The sequence below is a fragment of the Miniopterus natalensis genome, chromosome 5 (assembly GCF_054644295.1).
Source record: "Miniopterus natalensis isolate mMinNat1 chromosome 5, mMinNat1.hap1, whole genome shotgun sequence".
Lineage (NCBI taxonomy): Eukaryota > Metazoa > Chordata > Mammalia > Chiroptera > Miniopteridae > Miniopterus > Miniopterus natalensis.
Window position 1 is genome coordinate 73,911,390 of NC_142085.1, and position 20,252 is coordinate 73,931,641.

General features: G+C 39.6%; 1 protein-coding gene across 1 annotated transcript in view; it reads left to right on the top strand.

Moving 5' to 3' along the window:
• PDE7B (phosphodiesterase 7B) overlaps nt 1–20,252 on the top strand; it is a 248,756-nt gene that overhangs the window by 199,729 nt on the left and 28,775 nt on the right. Inside the window, exon 4 of the mRNA XM_087817773.1 lies at nt 18,623–18,774. Within this exon, the coding sequence (XP_087673899.1) occupies nt 18,623–18,774 (152 nt within the window). The remainder of the gene's footprint in view (nt 1–18,622; nt 18,775–20,252) is intronic.

Sequence of the window (20,252 nt, forward strand, 5' to 3'; positions counted from 1 at the left end):
TTTCTTCTTGTATACTTATTCATTAACCACTGTATTATTTCCCACAAGAAAATTTGTAAACCTGCTTCTGCCCCACCCTACATGTATATTAAGTAAAAAGAAGTAGGATACAAAATTATATATCTTAAAAGATCTCAGTTACATTTTTTTAAATATACCAAAATTTTAACAGGGATTATTTCTAGATGATTATTATTTCCTTCTTTCTATTTTTCTTTTTCGTCCTACCATAGGCATATATCCCTCTTATAATCACAAAAAAATAAGATTTTATTAAAAAGAAAAAAAATTCAGTGTTGACTAGAAATAGAATCTTTTCTTCTTTTCTAAATAAATTAATATCAAGATACAGAAAATGAAGTTGCAGTCATGGGCCAAAAAAAAACACATTATTTACTAGGCCAACTTGGAAAAGTGATTGGAAACTGTGAGGCTGAACAATCAAAGCTACGTATGGGACTCCACGGTGACGGCTCCTCATTCAAAGCTGAAATTTATTCCAAAGAGCATGAAGTCAAAGCTGTAATTCACGTTGAAACAGTACCTTACAAGGCAAAGCTTTGAAATGAAGCCACTCCAAGAGATCTTTCAGCCCAGTTTCTTCATTTTACAGGCAAGAAAAGCCCCACAAGGACAAAAAACAAACAGAAAATCAGAGCGGCCAAGTGGCCCACCCCACGGTAACAGAAGAGTTAAAACCTAGGCTTCAGGCCTTTGGACAATCTGTTTTTACACTCGACCACATGGCCTTCCTTATTTAAACTTTGCCCTAACAATATAAAATAAATTTACCACTTGCAACGAGAGAAAAGATAAGACAAGGATTCCCCTGCCTGGCGCTGGAGCTGGCCCTGGGGCCCACTGCCTGGATTGGGGTTCCTCCAGTCCCGTCCCTGCGGTTCCCGGGCTGCAGAAGGATCGAAGGGGACAAGGGTGCATCCCGCAGGGTTATTGTGGGAGGTAGTGAGCACATGTGTAAGGCGCTAGATAGTGCCTATCACAGTATAAATTCTCAATAAATGTGGGTTTCTGTTATTACTGCTATTTGAATTCCTACGTAGAAGTGCTTGTGAAGAGTGTATACTACGTAACGGTACAGCATATGTGGCTTATATTAAAGAAGAGAGTGTTTCATTACGCCTTTCCAGTTTCCCATTCTTTCACTTATTCATTCTTTCAACAAATATTTATTGAGCTCCGCCTACAGTGCCAGACACATTTCTTTCAGAAGTATGATTGTAAATAGAATGAGAGAAAAGTGATAGCTGGAAACGTGGGATTCGGGAAAGTGTTTGCAAGACGCTTAAGCATGCTGAGGCTGCGGTGAGAACGACCCCTGAGAAACAGCAACGGGCGAGATGAGAGGGAAAGTCAGCCCCGACGGTAAAGGGTCCCGAAGAGGTGGGGGGAGGCTCAGCAGCGGAGGCAGCTCTTCTGATAGAACAGCTAGAAAGAAGGAAAGAATGGCTACAGAGTGGCAAGTTTGGTAGGTTTTAAAACAGAAAATAAGGGATTTCCTGTATGATGACTCCCAGTTTCTCTCTGAAGTGGGAAGCTCGGTGGGGGGTAGTGAAAACAGGGCATTGGAGGACCCTCTGAGCTGGCCTCTCAAGCATTTGTGACCCAGACCGAGTTCTGTGCTCCGCCTGGCCACCAGCTCTCAGCATCAGAAGGGTCATGGCTGTGGCCCCACTAAAAGGGAAATCCCAGCAATGGCATGGTGGCCTGGTCTCACCTTTGTCAGCTGAGTCTATGCCATTGCTGTCCCTCTTTCTCACAGTGTGGGCCATTGTAGATAAGCCTGTCACTATGCCTGCCCTCGCCCCACACTACATCTCCCCAGCGACACAAAACTGAAAAACAAAGAGAGGGATAACTTCACCTCAAAGACTCCCCTCTCGTGCTTATTTGTGCTCTGTGGCTAATGTAATCTATAAGGAATGTCCAGTCATAAACACAAGTTTTACTTCTGTCTCTGGTGTCTCAGCCCTGCACACTCACCCCACTACCACCCACAGGGGGCAATCCATCACAAGAAGACAGCTGTGGCTGCAGCTGGGTTATTTCTAGGCCGGGGCTGGCTGGGAGATGTTCCCTCCTTGCTCTCCTGCCCCCAGTGACTCTGGATTCTATGGCAATGTTTTCTAGCATCTTCACTCCCAAGAGTTGCCAAGAATTTAGTCAAGTACAATGTACTCACCTTAGCATAAATTGCAAGTCCCAATATCCCCCTTTCCTCTCCCATCCACCATTTTTGTTACAATCCTTGCCAGGTGAGGAAGGAAAATCCCCTATTTTCTTCTTTTCTCAATCTTTTATTTTGTACCTTACCACACTCCATTTATTTTCTGTTTTGGAGACAATTCTTGATAAAGACCAGAAAGTTAAAAATCTATCCAAAAAAAATACTCCTGTAAGACCTGGAATAAATCCCCCCTTTTTAAAGAAGAAAAGGTAAACTAGGTTAAATGATTTATATTTATTGAGCAACTACTGTATGCGAGACTAGCAGCTATAGAAGAGAAAGGGCGAACAAAACATTTCGGGAGAACCTGGTACACAACTGAGAGAAACAGCAGGTGATTTGACACCACCAGATAAATTGACAGGCACCAAGGAGGCGCCAATGGAGACAGCATGGACATCCTAGCAAAGAACCTCTCGGAGAGGTTGGCAGTGAACTTGGACAACAATTGGATTTTTATAAGTGGAGATTTTTTTTAAGTTCACTCAAAATAAAGACCAAGGGTAGGGAACTTCTGTGTTCATTCAAAGGGTGAGTGCGTTGGGATACTAGAGTGAATGTGTAGTGTTGAGAGGTGGGATTTGCATGGTTGGAGGAAAGGTAATCGGAATTTACATAAAACTAGGCTGAAACTCTTACTCAATGATAAGGATTGGTTAGAACCAAGCCAAAGACCATCTTGATTGCCAGTGTCATTTAGTCTATAAAAAATAAAATGGAGAATCACTAAAGGCTCGTAAGTAAAGAACAACACATTTTTTCTCCCTCATATCTTACATAGCAAGTGGTTTCTTCTAAATATTAAAACTAAGTTACAAAGAAATGGCCAGTTATTCCTGGATGTACAATGAAAATGCATTCTGGATCATTTCAACACCTTTAGTCCAACCTGCTATACCTAATATCAAGACCTCTTTATCAGCATGCTTTATAAAAATAGCATATACTGGTCTCAGTGTTCAATTCTTATCCAAGTTCATTACACAGAGAGTCCAGGATCTCAATCTAATATCAATATACAATCTACAGTTGTAACTCTAAAATTAGCTGATATTTATTGAACATGTTCCGCGTGCTAAACACTTTATACTTATAACCTTATTTTTTCCTCTCAGCAATGTGGTAGGCTCCATTAATTATTATTATGCTCTATTTACACAAGAGATGTCGGAGGCCTGACAGGATGGAGAAGTCCACATGGGACACGGTCAGATTGCAGAGCCACACAGGGGTTTATAGATCATCCGCTATGCCCTGCGCTGGAGGACCCCCCACCACCCTCCCTGCTGATGATGCTTTCTTCTCAGGCAGGCCTCCGGACCCCCCAAGGCTGCTGGGATACTCTTTTTATTCATTTGTTCACTCAATAGATAGTTATTGATCACCTACTATGTGCTAGGCACTGTCCTAATTGCTTAGCTCCAGCAGTGTAAAGCAAACAAACGAGTAAACTTCCTTCTCCTGAAAGATCTCTTCTCTCAAAGTGTTTTCTCCCTCACATTTATCCCTTTGATTATAACAATAATTATTCTTAAGGGGCAATATTAGGTCTACAAAATGTCAACATTATTCTTGATACCACTGCCAAAGTATCTTAATATTCATGTAAAAAATCATCTTCATAGGCAAATAGATTGTAATACCTCAGAGAGAAATGTCTCAAAAGATAAGGGTGTCTTAAACGTCTCAAATGATAAGATAATATATTGAAAGATAAGCATGTTCTAGTTATTCAAACACTCTTAATTGGGACTTGCCAAATGTGGATAACTTGCTTTGAAAAAATTATAACCAAGAACTCCTAACACAAAAGCTATTTGGGGCATAACTTAGTTTTTCTTCTGTGACTCATGACTTCTCAGAATCTTACAATGCTTCAGAGTCACTTATTTTCAATAGCAATTATTAATTGGAACTTCAAAACAATCTTGGTGAAAAGTTTAGCTTTCTTATTTTTAAAATTTCCATTTGCTGAACCTATAAAGGCCAGTGATGATACCTGATCCTTTGAAAATCATCTAAAGTAATGGTTTTTTCTTTTAGTTGTTTGAAAATGACTAATAGAGTAATATGATTGATGACTTTCATCTAACATTAATAGCTAGATAAGTAAGAAACACCCACTATATGGAAATTAATAATAAGTAATGTCACCATAGTCTGATGACAAGAATGTTCTCTTGGAGTATTTTCGAACTCGGTATTTAACAGCTCTCACCCTTGGTATTATTTTTAACTGTCTTCAATAAAAGAAGATTAAGAGAAGAAACACTTATACTCCTTTAAAAGATCATTAAGAAGCTCTGGTAACCATTTACCAATGACATTAATGGGCTGAATAAAAGGAAAGGGTGACTCAAGGTGATTTAAGGACAATTTAAATTACATTTAAAAAATGAAAACTTGGGGTGAAGTATTAGAAAATTCTTAAATTCTGCTCCTTAAATTGTGGAGTGGAATTTTAAATCGGGCTGAGAAATATGTGCAAAGCATCAACAAAATATTATGCTGTTAGAAAAGCTATACAAAAAAAGAACATTGAAATCACTTTGCTACATAAAATTAAATGCTAAATGACAGTATCGTGTGCACACATCCCTGACCGGTATGGAGTACGCTGCGTCTCCACCTGTGCCCTTCTTGGGACTAATGAAAATCAGTCTTGCTTTTGCTCTCACCTTATGCTATCAAAATATAAGCTCCAGAAGGCGAGGATCTTTGTTTCATTCATTGCTATAGCCTAGTGCCCAGAACAATGATTTTCACATAGTAGGGGCTTGACTAGACACGTTAAATAAATTATTTAAGCTGTTTATTCAAGACTTGTTGCTGTGGATGGCATGTTTTATTTTTTCTATAGTTAAACCGTACATAACATGTTAACCACAGGAGAGTTTGTCCTGTTACAAGAACTTTTCCACGTCAGAGTTCAGTAAAGGGTATCTTTGTGAAGATTATCAATATTATATGTATAGGTAATATATTACACACATTCCATACTCCTTTTAAATTATTTGTATCTTTGTAAAGAATTAATCATTGAAATCAATATTCAAGGCCTATTTTAGGAAAAGGAGAGTATGTGAATGACTGGGTGTGGGGAAGCTGAACGTGGTTCCCGCTCGGACGGTGAGGCCCAGGCAGGGTGGACGCTGTGCCCTCGCGAGGCTCTTCCCGAGCTGCAGCCTGGAGCCCGCTGCGCCGGCTTTCCCAGCTGAAGGCTGGTGAGCGGCCGGTAAGTGCCTTTTGCCTAGTGAATGCTTCTGACCCTCTCAGACCCAGTGCCTCCTTTTTGCAGCACATATTTTTAATGTCTTCCTTTACTATCTTGAAAGGAAATCCATAGCCTGTTTATTCACATACGCTCAAAAAATTATTATAAGCTCCTAGCTATATTATAAAGCAGAATTACAAGAAAGACTATATGTGACTTACATATGTAAATGCTCGGGCATAACCACCTGAAAAGCTTAATGATGTCGTATATTGCAGATCATGCAGAATCATGGAGAATATTACAGCAACTAGTGCGGACTGACACAGGTTGCAATGTTAGTAACACAATCCGACGTCATGAGCAGTCTTGCCACTGGTGATTTCTGGCCCACCGCCCCTCCCTGCCAAAATTACACTCCTCCCTTAATTTGCATAGTAGTTGCATTCCTGAAAAAGGAGTATTAAAACTGCAAGAGAATACTTTGTGTGTATATGTAAAACCAGGAAACAGGGTAAGGTTTCAGTCTCACATAATAACAAACAGGCTTTTCACCGACGTGAATACCTGGACAGCCATTGAAAAGTTGAACAAGATATAGACAGCTGTTTGATGTGTAGAACTGTCCCAGATACTTCGGGACATCTAGCTTCTCTGACTCTCTTCCTCTAAATTTCACTCAGGTCCTTTCCATCATTGTGAGAACCAAAAAGGCCCCCCAAAATTTGATCTCATAAATCTAATAGCACTCTCAGCCTTGTTTGTTTTTTAAATCCCTCATTACTTCTAATGTGTAGTTATTAATCTTCTGTGGGATTTTTATTTATCAGTGACAGTTTTGGGTTCTAAAACATCTTAAATAAAGATTATTAGCTCTATGGCTTTTAAAACTATGATAACAGTATTCTATTTTATTATTATAACAGAAGTTTTTTGTTTTCAGCTTGTTAACTGTAAAGTTTCTCTGTTGGCTTAAAATTGGTTTAAAAAATACTAATAAGGAATACTTAAAGTCAGAAAACTTAGTTGCTTTTAAGAAAAACATTTCGAGTTGGGGCTCCTGAAAGAATCCGAAATTTGATATAACTAGAAATCTGGTTACTGAAAATCAGATACTTTTTGAATTATCTAAGCCTCCCAGAGCTGCAAATTTTGACAGCATAGCTTTAAAAGCAGATTCTTGGCATAAATTTGAGTGGGTTTTGACCAAGTCATGCTGAGAAATTTGCAACTGCAGCATTTACTGAGGTATACAAGAAAAAGGAAAAAAATTAACGAAACTTTCCATGGTAAAGGACCTTAAACTTAACTGAACTTCTGAACTTTGCGCCCTGTTGTAATCTTTCTGACACTTTGAAGAATGGTTCTGGAGACTCTCCAAATAGAACACTCCTCACTGTTCATTCTTAAACAGTGTGAAATCTGTCAACCCAACCAGGTCACCAGGGGGGCAGACTGTGATTTGTCATTACGGAGAGGGATGTTCTCTAGGACACTGAAGAAGCTGGGCAGATTTTGCTTTTTACCAAGCGCTGGGGCCTGGCATTTGGGATGGCTAATTTCCGTTCTTTTGGAAAGCTAGCTTAGCATGTATGCTTGAATCAAATATGGCCTACACAAATTACCAAAGCAATGATTTGACATCTGTCCCCTTAATTCTTATCACAAAACTGATTATTGAAAATAACTAACAGGGTTTTATTTTCAAAAATGGAAAGTTGAAAACACTTGCCTCAGCTTAAGATGGAACCTACTTTTTTTAAATTAGTAATTCTACTGTGTGCAACCAAGAATATCAGTACTAGGGATTAAACATTAAATTAGGTGAACTAACAGTTTAGTGGGTAAGAAAGACAAGTGAACATGACAGTTCCGATATGCATGAATGAGTGCTTTGCTGAATATAAATTGGGGTAGGGTTGCGCTAGGAGGCCAGCACAGAATACCAGCAACCGCTGGAAGGGCAAGGAAGACTTTCCACACACCACCTTTGTTTTACTCTCTCTGCCTCTCCACCCCAGCTTCCATCTCTTCCCCAAACAGAGCCTCCCCCATTCTGAGATAGCACCTCAAGCTTTAGGCTGCTCCTTCTGCCCACTCCCATCAGGGTCTGTCCGATGCTGCGTGCCTAACTGCAGGCTAATTCAAGCCCAGGTAGTCACTGATTGGTCCAGCAGCTCTTTCCAGATGATAGTTGTATCCTGACTCGGTCTGTCTTCACATATTCCACTAAATCTTTATTGAGCGTGTACTGCGTAGGTTAATTTCAATTCTTTTACACAAAACAGATGAGTAGAAGAACCGAGACTTGAACCTGGTCATCTCATTCTAGACTAAGGGCTCATTTCCTTGGAAGTAACACTTCCCACTCCACCCCATCACACCACCTGTAGGCTCTGCCTAGGTAGACAGCCCCATTGGCTGAGATTTCAGGTAACACAGGAGGATGGTGCTAAACATGGTGCACCTAAGTGGAAATGCTTGAAACATCGGGGAGAACAGTAGCACTATCATGGCATCATAGCGGCTCCTGAAGATCCAGAACCCATGAGGGCACTGCTAGCTGACTGCTAGAAGGGCAGCTGGAGGTCCCAGAAAAGTTTAGATACCCCACCCCCAACCCCGGACCACTGTTTTCAGCTGTTACTGCCATGAAGGGACAGGAGTGAGCTCCCTTCTTGACAGAGAACTCTCTGGAGGAAGAGGCTGTGTCTTCATCATCTTTGCACCCCCAGCCCTGCCCAGAGACTGGACCAAAGTAAACCCTTAGTTAATATTTTGAGAAGGAAAGGAATGAAGGAGGGAAGAAAGGGAAGAGAAGAGAAGGGAAAGGGGAAGGAGAAAGAAAAAGAAAGGGGAAAGGGAAAGCAAGGATGAGCTATTGAAATAATCGAGGACAGTTCTTTTTGGTTGTTCCAAAAGTCCTTAGCTGAACTGATTCTGTAGCTACCATGTCTCTGCCTTCCCTTCTCTGTCACCTGCTTCAGACACAGCAATTAAACTCTGCATTCAGAGAAATCCAGTGCTAACGAACAAGGATGAAGGAGGCAAGAGAAAATTCGACACAAATACTTGACCTGCTCTTAGTGCATTTCTATGCCACCTGCTTTCACCCCTTTGCATTTGCATTTCCACAACTCCTGCTTGAGCAGGCCTCTGCAGCAGGTTAAGTGTATATTCACATTTCCCCCAAATGGGCTTCTATAAGATTATCTTTAGTTATCTGTGGTCTCCATAGTCCTAAGAATAGGAATATATTTTCAACTGCCCACTCCACCCCTGCAGTAGCTCGGCTTCGCCTCACTGGAAGGGCATGTAGAGCCCAGGCCGTTACCAGAAAGAGCACAACACACTGATAGCAAATCTCAAGCCCATGTGGGATTCAGGGTGGTGCAAAAATTCTTACATTTCCTTTCAGACTGGCTTTCGTTGAGACAGAGGTCACCTCTGACGGATGCTTGCATGCCCCTTCTTTTTTGGTTTCCCTTCTTCATGCCTTTCTCCTATCCTGTTCGCTCACCCTCTCCACCCTGCCACAGCCCCTACAGACATACCAGACAGTGTCAAGGGCAAGAGGCAAAGTGAATCATCACATCCTTGAGAGTAGAGCCCACTAGGCCAATAATCTTCCTCTTGCTCACATTTTCCACTTTGCATGATAATTTCTAGACATTTTTATACGAAAATATTCTTTACCCATCACGCTGAAGTAGAACTAAAAGTAGTAAAGGAAATAGAGCCCATTCCACAACCTTCCTCTAGATAGCTGAGGTCAGAAACTCCATCTTAAAAATTCTGTATATTCAAGTACCACAGGACCTTGCACAGAGTAGGTACTTAATGAATACTTGCAAGCAGACCCTTCCTGGTGTTTACCACACTACTTAAATCTAAGCACCAAGAAAGACTCAGAAAGAACAAATAGCCAAGTCATGCCAAAAGGGCTTCAGTTTCAGTCATTGACAGCTACCAAATATTTCATATTTATTAACCATTCCTGATTGGAATGTTATTTAGCATTATAAAGATAATTAGAAATTCTGTCTTTTAAGAAAGAGAGAGAAAAGAAGAAGAAAAAATGCCTGTGTTAGACAGGTAAGAGTATGCTCTCAGACCCCCTCTCAGTCAGCAGCGCTTCAGGTAAAATCTTAAGTGACTTGAAGTCTTGGTTAAACGCTAGGCCTGTGTGCATCCTGCCACAGTTTTATTTTGGGCAGCCTGTTTGCCCAGATACCTCCCACTCTTTCCCTTCCCCTGAAACTGCTGCTCCACTCTATGTACACAACAAAAATGTTTGTCTCTTCCAGAGCTTGAGATGCTAACCAATGTCTGAGAATGTCTTTGTATAACAACCTAACAATCAAATCACATTAAGTCAGTGTCAGTAATACATGTGTTTTCCATTTCGAAACCCACAACCGATTTTTTATTCACCTCTTAATATTCCATTCGTACATTTAGCGAGAGAAACGGGAAAGTTACATACATAGAATCACTTCCAAATTTTATTATGAAGTTATTTCTCTGGGGGGTTTTTCTAGTTAAATCTTTATTGATTTTAAAAAACTTGTATTTATGAATTCTATTAAACTTTTCTTTTATTGTTTTAGTTTTACCATATTTTTTTAAAGGGAGAGAACCTGAGATTCCTTGAGTATTGACATATCACTGTTCCCCAGGGAAAATAGGATTCTGTGTTGGACTCTCACATTCCCCTATGCTTCCCATAAAAAGCAGGATATAATTAACAGAACATCATCTTCAAGATCAGATAGACCTGAGTTCCAGTCCCTGCTCTGCTACTGATCGGTTGTGTAATTTTGGATAAATTACTAAACCTTTCAAATCCATTGCTTCATCTGTAAAATGTACCTATTAATACCAACTTCCTAATACCCACTTTTATGAAAATTAAATGGGATGACAAATGTAAACATACCTAGTAGGTCCTCAATATTTCTTAGTTCCATCCTCCTAGTTCCAAGCACTATTCTTGCTATAGATGAAATAAGTGGATGGAGAGGCCACTTACTTTTGTTCTAGATTAAGTATATCAGTTATATCTTTGGGGACAGTTCAGGTACCCATTCAGGTGGATACTGCAATAGTCATTAAAACAATTCTTTCCTCTATGATCTAGCTCAATGTGAAAACATATAGCTTTTCATGCCCATTAATGGTATGAGTCTTAATGGAAGCTTTTGCTTCACGAGTGTCCTATACCAAGAGTTGTAGTTGTGATTACACCTAAGGTGCCACTATAACCCATAGAGAACCATAGGCCATAAGAGACAAACCTGGATGTACAATTAAACATCTCAAGTTCTCTGATGAACTTGGGTGGATATGTACATTTTAAGTGTTATACTCCAACCACATGTAGATACCCACTTGTTTCAATCCATCAAATCAGAGGATTCACTCAAGTGAAATATAATTCAAGTAGCCTTTGTAACCTACAAAGAGAAAGGAGCCCACTTACAATGTATTTCCTTTCCAAATAATAAAACATAAAGGAGTCTTTCTAAAAGTTTTTGGAGCTACATGTTCCTACCCATACCTCTACCAATGGATAAACTTTGTGCTAGTCTATGCCCATGCTAAAGGTGCACTTATAATCATTTCAGAAAAATCATTATATTCAGAAAAGAAATCAAAGTTCAAATTCTTCTCCTTAGGGGGTCATGCTCTTATCTATTGTGTTAGATGAATGAATCTTCCCTGTTCTGGACAATTCATTCAATTCAACAATTCCATGGTGGTACCTACCCGAAGGAAGTAATGTGCTACAGTAGGTAGGAAAAATAAAAAGCTATATATCTCACTCAGTAATCACCTCATACCTTCATTTTTGTATTCAATAAACACCTTTTAAACCGGGCATCATACGTATGAAAATGGTTCGACCCCAACATGGTATACAATAGTGTGCTGAATAGTAGGAGAGCGGAGAATACCAGGAACTATGATACCAACCACAAAGTGTTAGGAGAACTCACAGAAGATCTGCTTGGGAGGTGAGGGGGAAATACTCGCGGTGGGCGATTGAAGGGTGGGTGGCATTTCAACAGGTAGAGACAGTATTCAATTGAAAAGGAATGTGGGACTCAGCACACACACAGAAAAACATGGGGGACATGGGCAGGAAAAACAGCAAGAACAGAGACCTACTTATCTGCAAGGGAACTGCTGGGGGATAAAAATGGAAAAGTAAGTTGGCATCACAATGTGGAGGGCCATGAATACCAGAATTAATAATATCAATGTAGCTAAGTAGACACTGAGGAGCCATTGAAGAATTTGGAGCAGAGAGCTGACATGGTGGAAGCTGTTTAAGGAATAAATCTGTCAGTGGTAGGTGAGATAGATTGGAAGGGACAACTGGAGGCAATCAAAGGGTTAGTCCATGATCCTGGGGTAGGGGATCAGCAGACAGAGTGGAAGGAGATCATGTATATTACAACACACATCTGGAATTTTTGTACTGAAATCTAACAATCCAAACACATCTCCAGATAAAAGACCACACTTATTTTAAATATATGCTGAGAACTAGGGAGTTAATGCAGCAGTTTTTAACCTCTGGAGACTTAGAATCAACTGAAAGTTTGGTCATCTCAATTTGCTCACCACAAACCATTGCCCTCAAAACTGGGGATTTGCTAAACATTTCAAACGCTGAGAAGCGGAGGGTTCAATAAAACCACATTGTGCCTGGCGTATATTTCCTCTTTAGGACTGAGGGAATTTGATCTGCTTCTTGCTAATTCATTTAAATTTCATTCAAACTGGGATTTTGAAAAGCCTCTCTATTGCCCAGAGAAGTCTTAAGAGCTTATTTTTAAAGCCCTTTTCCCTCCTTACAAAAAGGAAATCGCTTTTCAACTATCCCTGAACCCCAGAATTTAGAGATTCATAATCCATGAGTTGGAATGGGTTTTATGTTAGGCAGAAACAATAGGCTAAAAACGGCACATTTTGCCAAAAAGCAGCGCACTGGGCGGCTGGTGAGGACAAGACCCTGACCCTCTAGGACACATCTGGGCGCGTGCCTGGCGCAGATGCAGCGGGTGGGGCGCCCTGGGGGGGGCTCATTCCCTCCTGTGACTCACACCGGCCGTGTCAGTTCTCTCTTCACTGTCAAGAACATAAAAGAGAAATGGCAACTGGGAAAGTAAACACGTTAAAAGGTGGAACTAGAGAAACAATATGCTCTGCCTTAAAGAAGAGCCTCCTTCCCTCCCCCTCCTCCCACTCGAGAGTGGCGTCGAGGCAGAGCTCTTCTTCTAGTGACAGCCATCAAGAAGCCGTGAGTGCCGTGCATGGAAGAGCTAATGACACGGGGCTTAATACGTCTCTATTCAAGGCCTCGATTTCGAGAACTTAGCTTCTTAGCTCCTTTTAACTCATCAGACATATGATTTGCAAATATTTTCTCCCATTCAGTAGGTTACCTTTTCATCTTGTTGATAGGCTCCTTCGCTGGGGAGAAGCTTTTTAGTTGGATGTAGTCTCACTTGTTTATTATATTTGTCTTTGTTGCCTTTGCTGTTGGTGATAAAGTCAGAAAATCATCACTAAGACCTATATCCTGCAGCTTACCACCTATGTTTTCTTCTAAGAGTTTTATGGTTTCAGGTCTTATGTTCAAGTCTTTAATCTGTGTTGAATTAAATGTAGTGTGTGGTGTAAGACAGCGGTCTAGTTTCAGTCTTTTTCATGTGTCTGTCCAGTTTTCTCAGCACCATTTATTGAAGAAGCTGTCCTTTCTCCATTGTATATTCTTGGCTTTTTTGTCATAAATGAATTGAACATATATGTGTTGGCTTATATCTGGGCTCTTTATTCTATGTGTCTGTTTTTATGCCAATACTATACTATTTTAATTACTATAGCTTCAAAATATAGTTTGAAATCAGGGAGCATGATGTCTCCATCTTTACTTTTATTTTTCAAGGTCACTTTGACTGTCTGGGATCCTTTGTGGTTCCATACTAATTTTAGGATTGTTTGTTCTATTTCTATGAAAAATGGCATCGGAATATTTATGGGGATTGCATTGAATCTGTAGATTGCTTTTGGTGCTATGGACTTTTAACAATATTATTTCTTCCAGTCCATGAGCACAGATTTGCTTTCCATTTATATGTGTGTTCTTTAATTTCTTTTATTAGTCGTATAGTTTTCAGTACACAGATTTTTCACCTCCTTGGTTAAATTTATTCCTATGTATTTTATTCTTCTGGATGCAATTATAAATGAGATTGTTTTCTTAATTTCTCTTTCTAATAGTTCATTATTAGTGTATAGAAATGCAACAGATTTTACGTATTGATTTTGTATCCTGCAGTTTTACTTAACTTGTTTATTAGTTCTAACAGTTTTTTGATAGGGTTTTCTATATATAACATTATGTATCAATATTATAATATCATTTCTAAATATTATAATATCATTTCTAAACTTTAAAAGGATTTGTGGCAACTGGCTCTTTTTATGAATAAATGGAGACTTTAATATCTAGAGAGGTTAGACAGTGAAAGGTGAGACTTGAGTACTGAAGTCATTACACCTAAAATCAAACTAATTAATTTTTCTCATCTTTTTTAAAACTGCATCTTTAAAACTAGAATTTTATCTTGATTTCTCCAAGGTTCATCATTCTTGAAGTTAGAACCAGAGCTCACACGTAGGAAAGTTATTTAATTCTGTCATCATGTATTTAACACCTACAACCTGCAGGATATTGTGGAAATTCAAAGAAAGCTAGCAGGAATCTGGCCTCCAAGACCTTGCAGTCTAATAGGAAAGTCCGACTTGTAAATAAGAGTGGATTTCCAATCATTCAGGCACAACTGAGTGTCGTAGTGAAGGTTAATCACAGCGAATGGTGGTGGCGGGAGGGCCTGGGCCCTGAACCTCCATCTGGGGGATTGAGAAAATGATTCCAAAAAGTATTAGCATCTTGCTTTATAAATGGGATTATTCTTTTAAAATGGAGTTTGATTATGATTATTTCTGTAAACTAACAAAGTGTATGAATAACCATTAACCTAGCAAGGAATTTTATTATAGTTATCATATAATTAGTATAGCATATAACAATAACTATATAATATGTAAGTATTATAATTATTAGTACGATAATTATCAGAGTAGGTCATTTTTTAATAACACATTATTTTGAGATTTTGTTGGATTAATGCTCTGAAAGTATTGATATTAAATTTATGGAGTTGGAGCTTCATGTTTGCTTAGGGCAAGTTCTGCCCACTTAAACAGAAAGGTTCTCTTTGTTCTCGGCATCACCTGAGCTGCTTCTGCACCAATTGCTAACTATTGAAATTCTGGAAACAATGGATACAGAACTTGCTGAAGGAACCAGGTATACAGTTGACAAAAAGAGCCTCATCATGTAGGTGGGCTTATAGCTTTTTTTAATCCCAGGTATTTATTCTAGGTTTAAAGTTCCTCCTGCTGCCAAAATTCATTAGCCCTTATAAAGAGAATATGTCATAGAGAAGGTACTCAAAATGAAAATAATTTTTATTAGCATTTTTTGCATTTAAGCCAACCCCAACTTGTGAATTTTTTAATTACCATATTGGTCATGCCAATTTAAACTTTATAACCCTAAAATTAGTGACTAAATAGTACAGAAACGTGTTAATATGCACATATTTGTGAAATTCATAAAACAACAAGTAAGCAGAAATTGAATTTTACAGTCAGGTCAATGCACACATGGACCAGGCAACAAAACATTCTGGAGCAGCATTTTATAACTACGTCAAAAGAGGATTTGGGGACCCATAGCCCATAGAACAATAAAAGCCAAATAAAAAGCACCATTAGGATAACTTTGAATGCCTTTAAATAATGATATTTTTAATTATATAAAGGCATCAATCCAGTATTTTATTATTAGAGACATTGTTAAGACTGAATTTTCATAAGCTGAATTTAGTTGAGGTATCTGTAAAATTTAGTTTAGCTAATCATTTAACTATCTATTCAGAGATACATATTATAATATATCTAATTGTAGAAGTAAATATACTAGCTATTCACTGAAAGTCCTTTGGAAACAAATGTGTCAGATTTATTCAGTAATTGTACAACACATTTCAACACTTCAAAATGTTATGACTATTATTCACAGATTGTTCTTTATATGGATTTTTTTCTCTCAGCTGTACCTCCTGCTTCTGATATGCTAGTTTTTCGCTTTTTCACATAGCACAAAGTACTCCCTAAATAAAAGTTGATAAATAAGTTATTAATATTGTCTTAAATAAATTTATCTTTTTATTATTAAATGTTCTTCCTGTTTTGAGAGCTACCTGGAGGCTTTTTTTTTTCCATTTAGCTTTATGTATTTTCTCAAATAAGAAAATTAAACCCTATTGTTTTCATAAATGGCTATCTAGCATCACTTCTGAATGACTTTCTTGTTGTCGAAAGAACACCCAGATGGAGGTGCTGAACAGCGTTGTCATGGCTTGCCTTGGTAGCTTAGAAAATATTGGTGTGTATATAATAGCAAATGCTATTTTTTAACCTACAAGCTACCATAACCAATTAACTATGACATGGTTTTATTGTTTAGATTTAATTTATTATTGAATTATTTTTACATTATCTGAGCTTATGCTCCAAAGATGTGACTTGGATGCTTTTCTCATCTGTATCTATACTCCCTAGATAATCTCATCTGACAACTCCTAAGTTCATGTTTCCAACCCAGCCTCCTCCCCAGGCCCTGGATTTTATAGCCGCTTGTTTGTCCCTGCCATTGTCACCTGATTTCCCGACAGACTTCCAAATTCCGCGTGTGCAAGAGTGAAACCCACCCACACCGGCTCCACCCGCAGACTTCCCCATCTTTGGCGGAGGCAGCTCCATCGACCTGGTTATTCGGGCCCAAAACTTGGCGGTACCCCAAATATCCCCTTTCCCCACCTCTCCGCCGCGCGCCCGTGGCGTCAGCAGCCATGGCCTCGGCCCGATTGTTTCAGCGGCTCGCCGGCCCCGCCACCTCAGAACCTGCCCCCGGGGAGCGCAGAAGCCAGGGCGGCCCGCTTTAAGCGTAACATGACTGTACCGCCCTTGCGCTCGGAGCTTTGAAGTGGTTCCGTGTTCCACTCAGAATCGAGCCCAAGCTGTTGCAGGGGCCGGCCAGGCCCCGTGCGAGTCTCAGGCCCCCTCGCTCCAAGCCCTCGCCTCTTCCTCCCCGTCTCGCTCCCGCCCCGTCTGCGTGGGCCTCCTGCCGTCCTCCCGCCTGCAGGCCCGCAGCTAGGGACGCTTCCCGCTCTAGGGCTATCGGCCTTGGCCCCTCTGTGTGGAAGGCATTTCCCCAGATACCTGTTTGGCCAGCTCTTCCATCTACTTCAGCTTTTGATTAAATTGTACCCTCTAATGAGGCCAACCATAACTACCCCAACACAGAACTTCTGCTCCCTCAGTCTCTGCTTACTTTTTTTTACCCATTGCACTTATCACATTTTTATAAAGTACTTCTCCTTTATGTTTATTGTCTATTGTCTGTCTCTCTATGCTAGAATATAAGCTTTAGGAGGACGGGGGTCTTTGTTTTGCTCACTGGGGGATCTAGATCCGAAGGATCTCATCAAATATCTAGAACAGTGCCTGCCCCTAGTAACACTCAAAATGTTTTTAAATAAATGAATCAACCACTTTATCCTGTACTTTGACTTGATAAACTGATATAAATGAGTAGGAACCCACTAGTAGAACTGAGTCCACCTGTGCCATCTTTATATTGCTGTGCACCTAAACACCCAGCTTCCGTTGTATTCCTCTTATCTCCACACGTACTTGTTTGCCTCTTTCCACACATGAAATCTAGATTTTTTTTTTTTAATTTTAATCAGGTAGCATTTCCAGAGAACAGTAGGTTTCCTCTGCCCTGAATTATTCCTTTGTATGCATAATACAGCCTAAGTAACAAACTGATGTTGGTCACTGACTCACCGTCGGTGGGGAGCGCCACATTGCTAAGGAGGCCCCTGACCACTGATTCCTGTGCTTCTGGCGTCCACTATGATCTCTGAGTTCCACAGAGGAAAAGGGAGGTGGGAGGAGGCGTGAGAGAAACCAAAGTTTCTTTATATATGAACAGTACCTTTTCCCACTAGACTGTTCAGTTAACTCAGATCCAAAATTGTCAGCAGATGGCTCTTACGTGGCCCTAGAGTGATTCACAGAATTCCAGCTGAGACAAGACACTCCTTGACAGGCATTCAAATAATGGGCTTGGGGTATTTCTGGACAGTGGCCACAATGTCAATAGTCAAGTTTTGAAAGGTACATTGACATGAGTATTAAAATATCTCTACTGACAGGATCAGACTTTTATGGCCACCAGCAAAAGAGAATGTGCTCCACTAGAAAGTAAACACCCTCTCTGCTTCATGTCAGGGGAATGTAAGTGGCTTTTAGGCTAAGATTGTTGATTCCTTTGTCACTGATGTCCTTGGAACACTAGGAAACATTTCCTCAGTTCTAGGCAAGTGTATTCTCAACTCTTCTAATTCAGGTGAAGGATTTGATCAGACTAGAGTGTAGGATGAGAACCTGATCCAAATATTGGAATGTCAGTTCCAATGTAGCAGAAAAAAGCTTAACTGGTTCTTTAAATGCATGCAGAGGTGTATGGATTTCACTTACTAAGCATAGCATCATTAATAAGAAAATGCAGTTTTTAATTCATATACTTTGTCTTCCAAAATTATATGTTAAAATATTTCAATATTTTTAAATCACTTTTTAATATTTTAACTTATTGACTTTGAGAGAGAGATAGATTTGTTCCACATATTCACACGTTCATTGACTTACTCTTGTATATGCCCTGACCAAGAATTAGACCCGCAACCTTGGTGTATCGAGATGATGTTCTCACCAAGTGAGCTACCCAGGCAGGGCTAAAAATATCTCACTATTTTAATAAATGTAATATTTAAGAAATATTCTTTTGGTTCTAGAAGAATTTCAAAAGCAGAATTAAATTGACTATATTTAAGAAAGCATCAAGAGCATCTTTAAAATGTCTCTCCTTTATAATACATGGTATTTTTATATAGTGGAGAAAATGGGGCTTTTTAATATATATAATTTCTGAATTTGATTACTTTCCACAGATACAACACACTCAGGGGAAATCGGCACCAAGAAAAAGGTGAAAAGACTGTTAAGCTTTCAAAGATACTTCCATGCGTCAAGGCTGCTCCGTGGAATTATACCACAGGCCCCTCTCCACCTGCTGGATGAAGACTACCTTGGACAAGCAAGGGTGAGCTAGCTACCCCTCTGCCACCTCACAGCAGGCAGTGGCCGAGAGCAGGTGCCTCCGCTGGTAGTAGGCCTGAGCCCTGCTTCGGACACTGAGATGCTCTGGGACTCTGGCTGGTTGCTCAGCATCTCTGGACTTTTTCCTCTAATGCAAAATGAAGTTAATAGAAATACATACCTCATAGGGGTGAGCAGAGATTAAATGAGGTAAAACATGTTTACATGCTTAATATATTCATACCTAGCTATTTTCATTTCTGTGCAAAACATTTGCAGAACACTACATAAAGTAAATTTTTTAACTAATTGATTACTAATGAGAGAACAACAAATTTTTAACCCATTGGATTATCTCATTTGTAATAGCTACAGTGAAATTAACCCAATAATTGCCAACTCTTAATTCCATTTTAGGCTAGCAACATGGTGCATTATCTTTTTTGTAATTTTTAATTCATTCAAATAATTTTTACTAATTTTACAATTATTTTTGCAATTCATTGGTCCAACTGAAGGTAGAAATTAATGTGTGACAATCTAAAAAAAAAGCTCGCAGACTATCTCTAACCCAAACTGCCAAAGGAATTTAAAGTTCAGAAATAAACTGCCTCAGTTTAAAAGAAATCAAAGGTAGTATCTTATAGTTTACATGTGAAGTAATATTATACTGTATATATACTGTTAAGAAATAAATAGCAAGTAATACCAGAAGAACTAATTCCCAATATTAGATCTACAAAAGGGGGGTGGGAATCACTCCTTCTAACAACCCAAGGCCTGAGACTGAGTGAATGTTTGTTTGTTCATTTGTTTGGTTAGAGGAGAGCGAGACTGAGCTCTCAGCACTGGAGCAGAGTGACAGACGCTCTCAGTGGTGCCTCCCCTCTAAGCAGCCACCTCTCAGGAAAGGCAACGCTGAGACACACAAAGAACAGAGGCCAGAACTCAGGGCATCAGAGAGCACGTCCTGGCTCTCTGCCCTTGGATTTGTATGACTTGGGTAAAATGCTCACTCCATCTAGACCTCACAAACACCCTCAACCCTTCACTTTTCTGATGGTGTCGTGAAGGTCTTTGTGAGCCATGATGAGGCCTTTGGATTTTTCTTAACATACAAAGAAGCCATTCGGGGGCAGGTAGAGGAGCGGTGGCCATGAGAAAAGAGGAGGGCTCACCACAGGGCCTACAGTGAGGGGAGACTCAGCAGCTGGAACACTGTGTCTCACTGGGAGCTAACACCATCTAATTCTAAGCAGGGGGTATTTTAAAAAATAAAAATAGAATAATAAGCCTATTTAACATAGGTCTGTAGATTACCCCAATATTTTCAATTGTTCACCCTTCAGTTTCCTGTTACAGTGGTTAATTTTACAGTTAGTCTCACATTGAGCAGAATAATGTGCTCAGCCATCATTTAATTTCATTTTATTAAAATTTGTTGTAAATCTGCATTAAGTGAATAGTAGTTTAAGATATAGA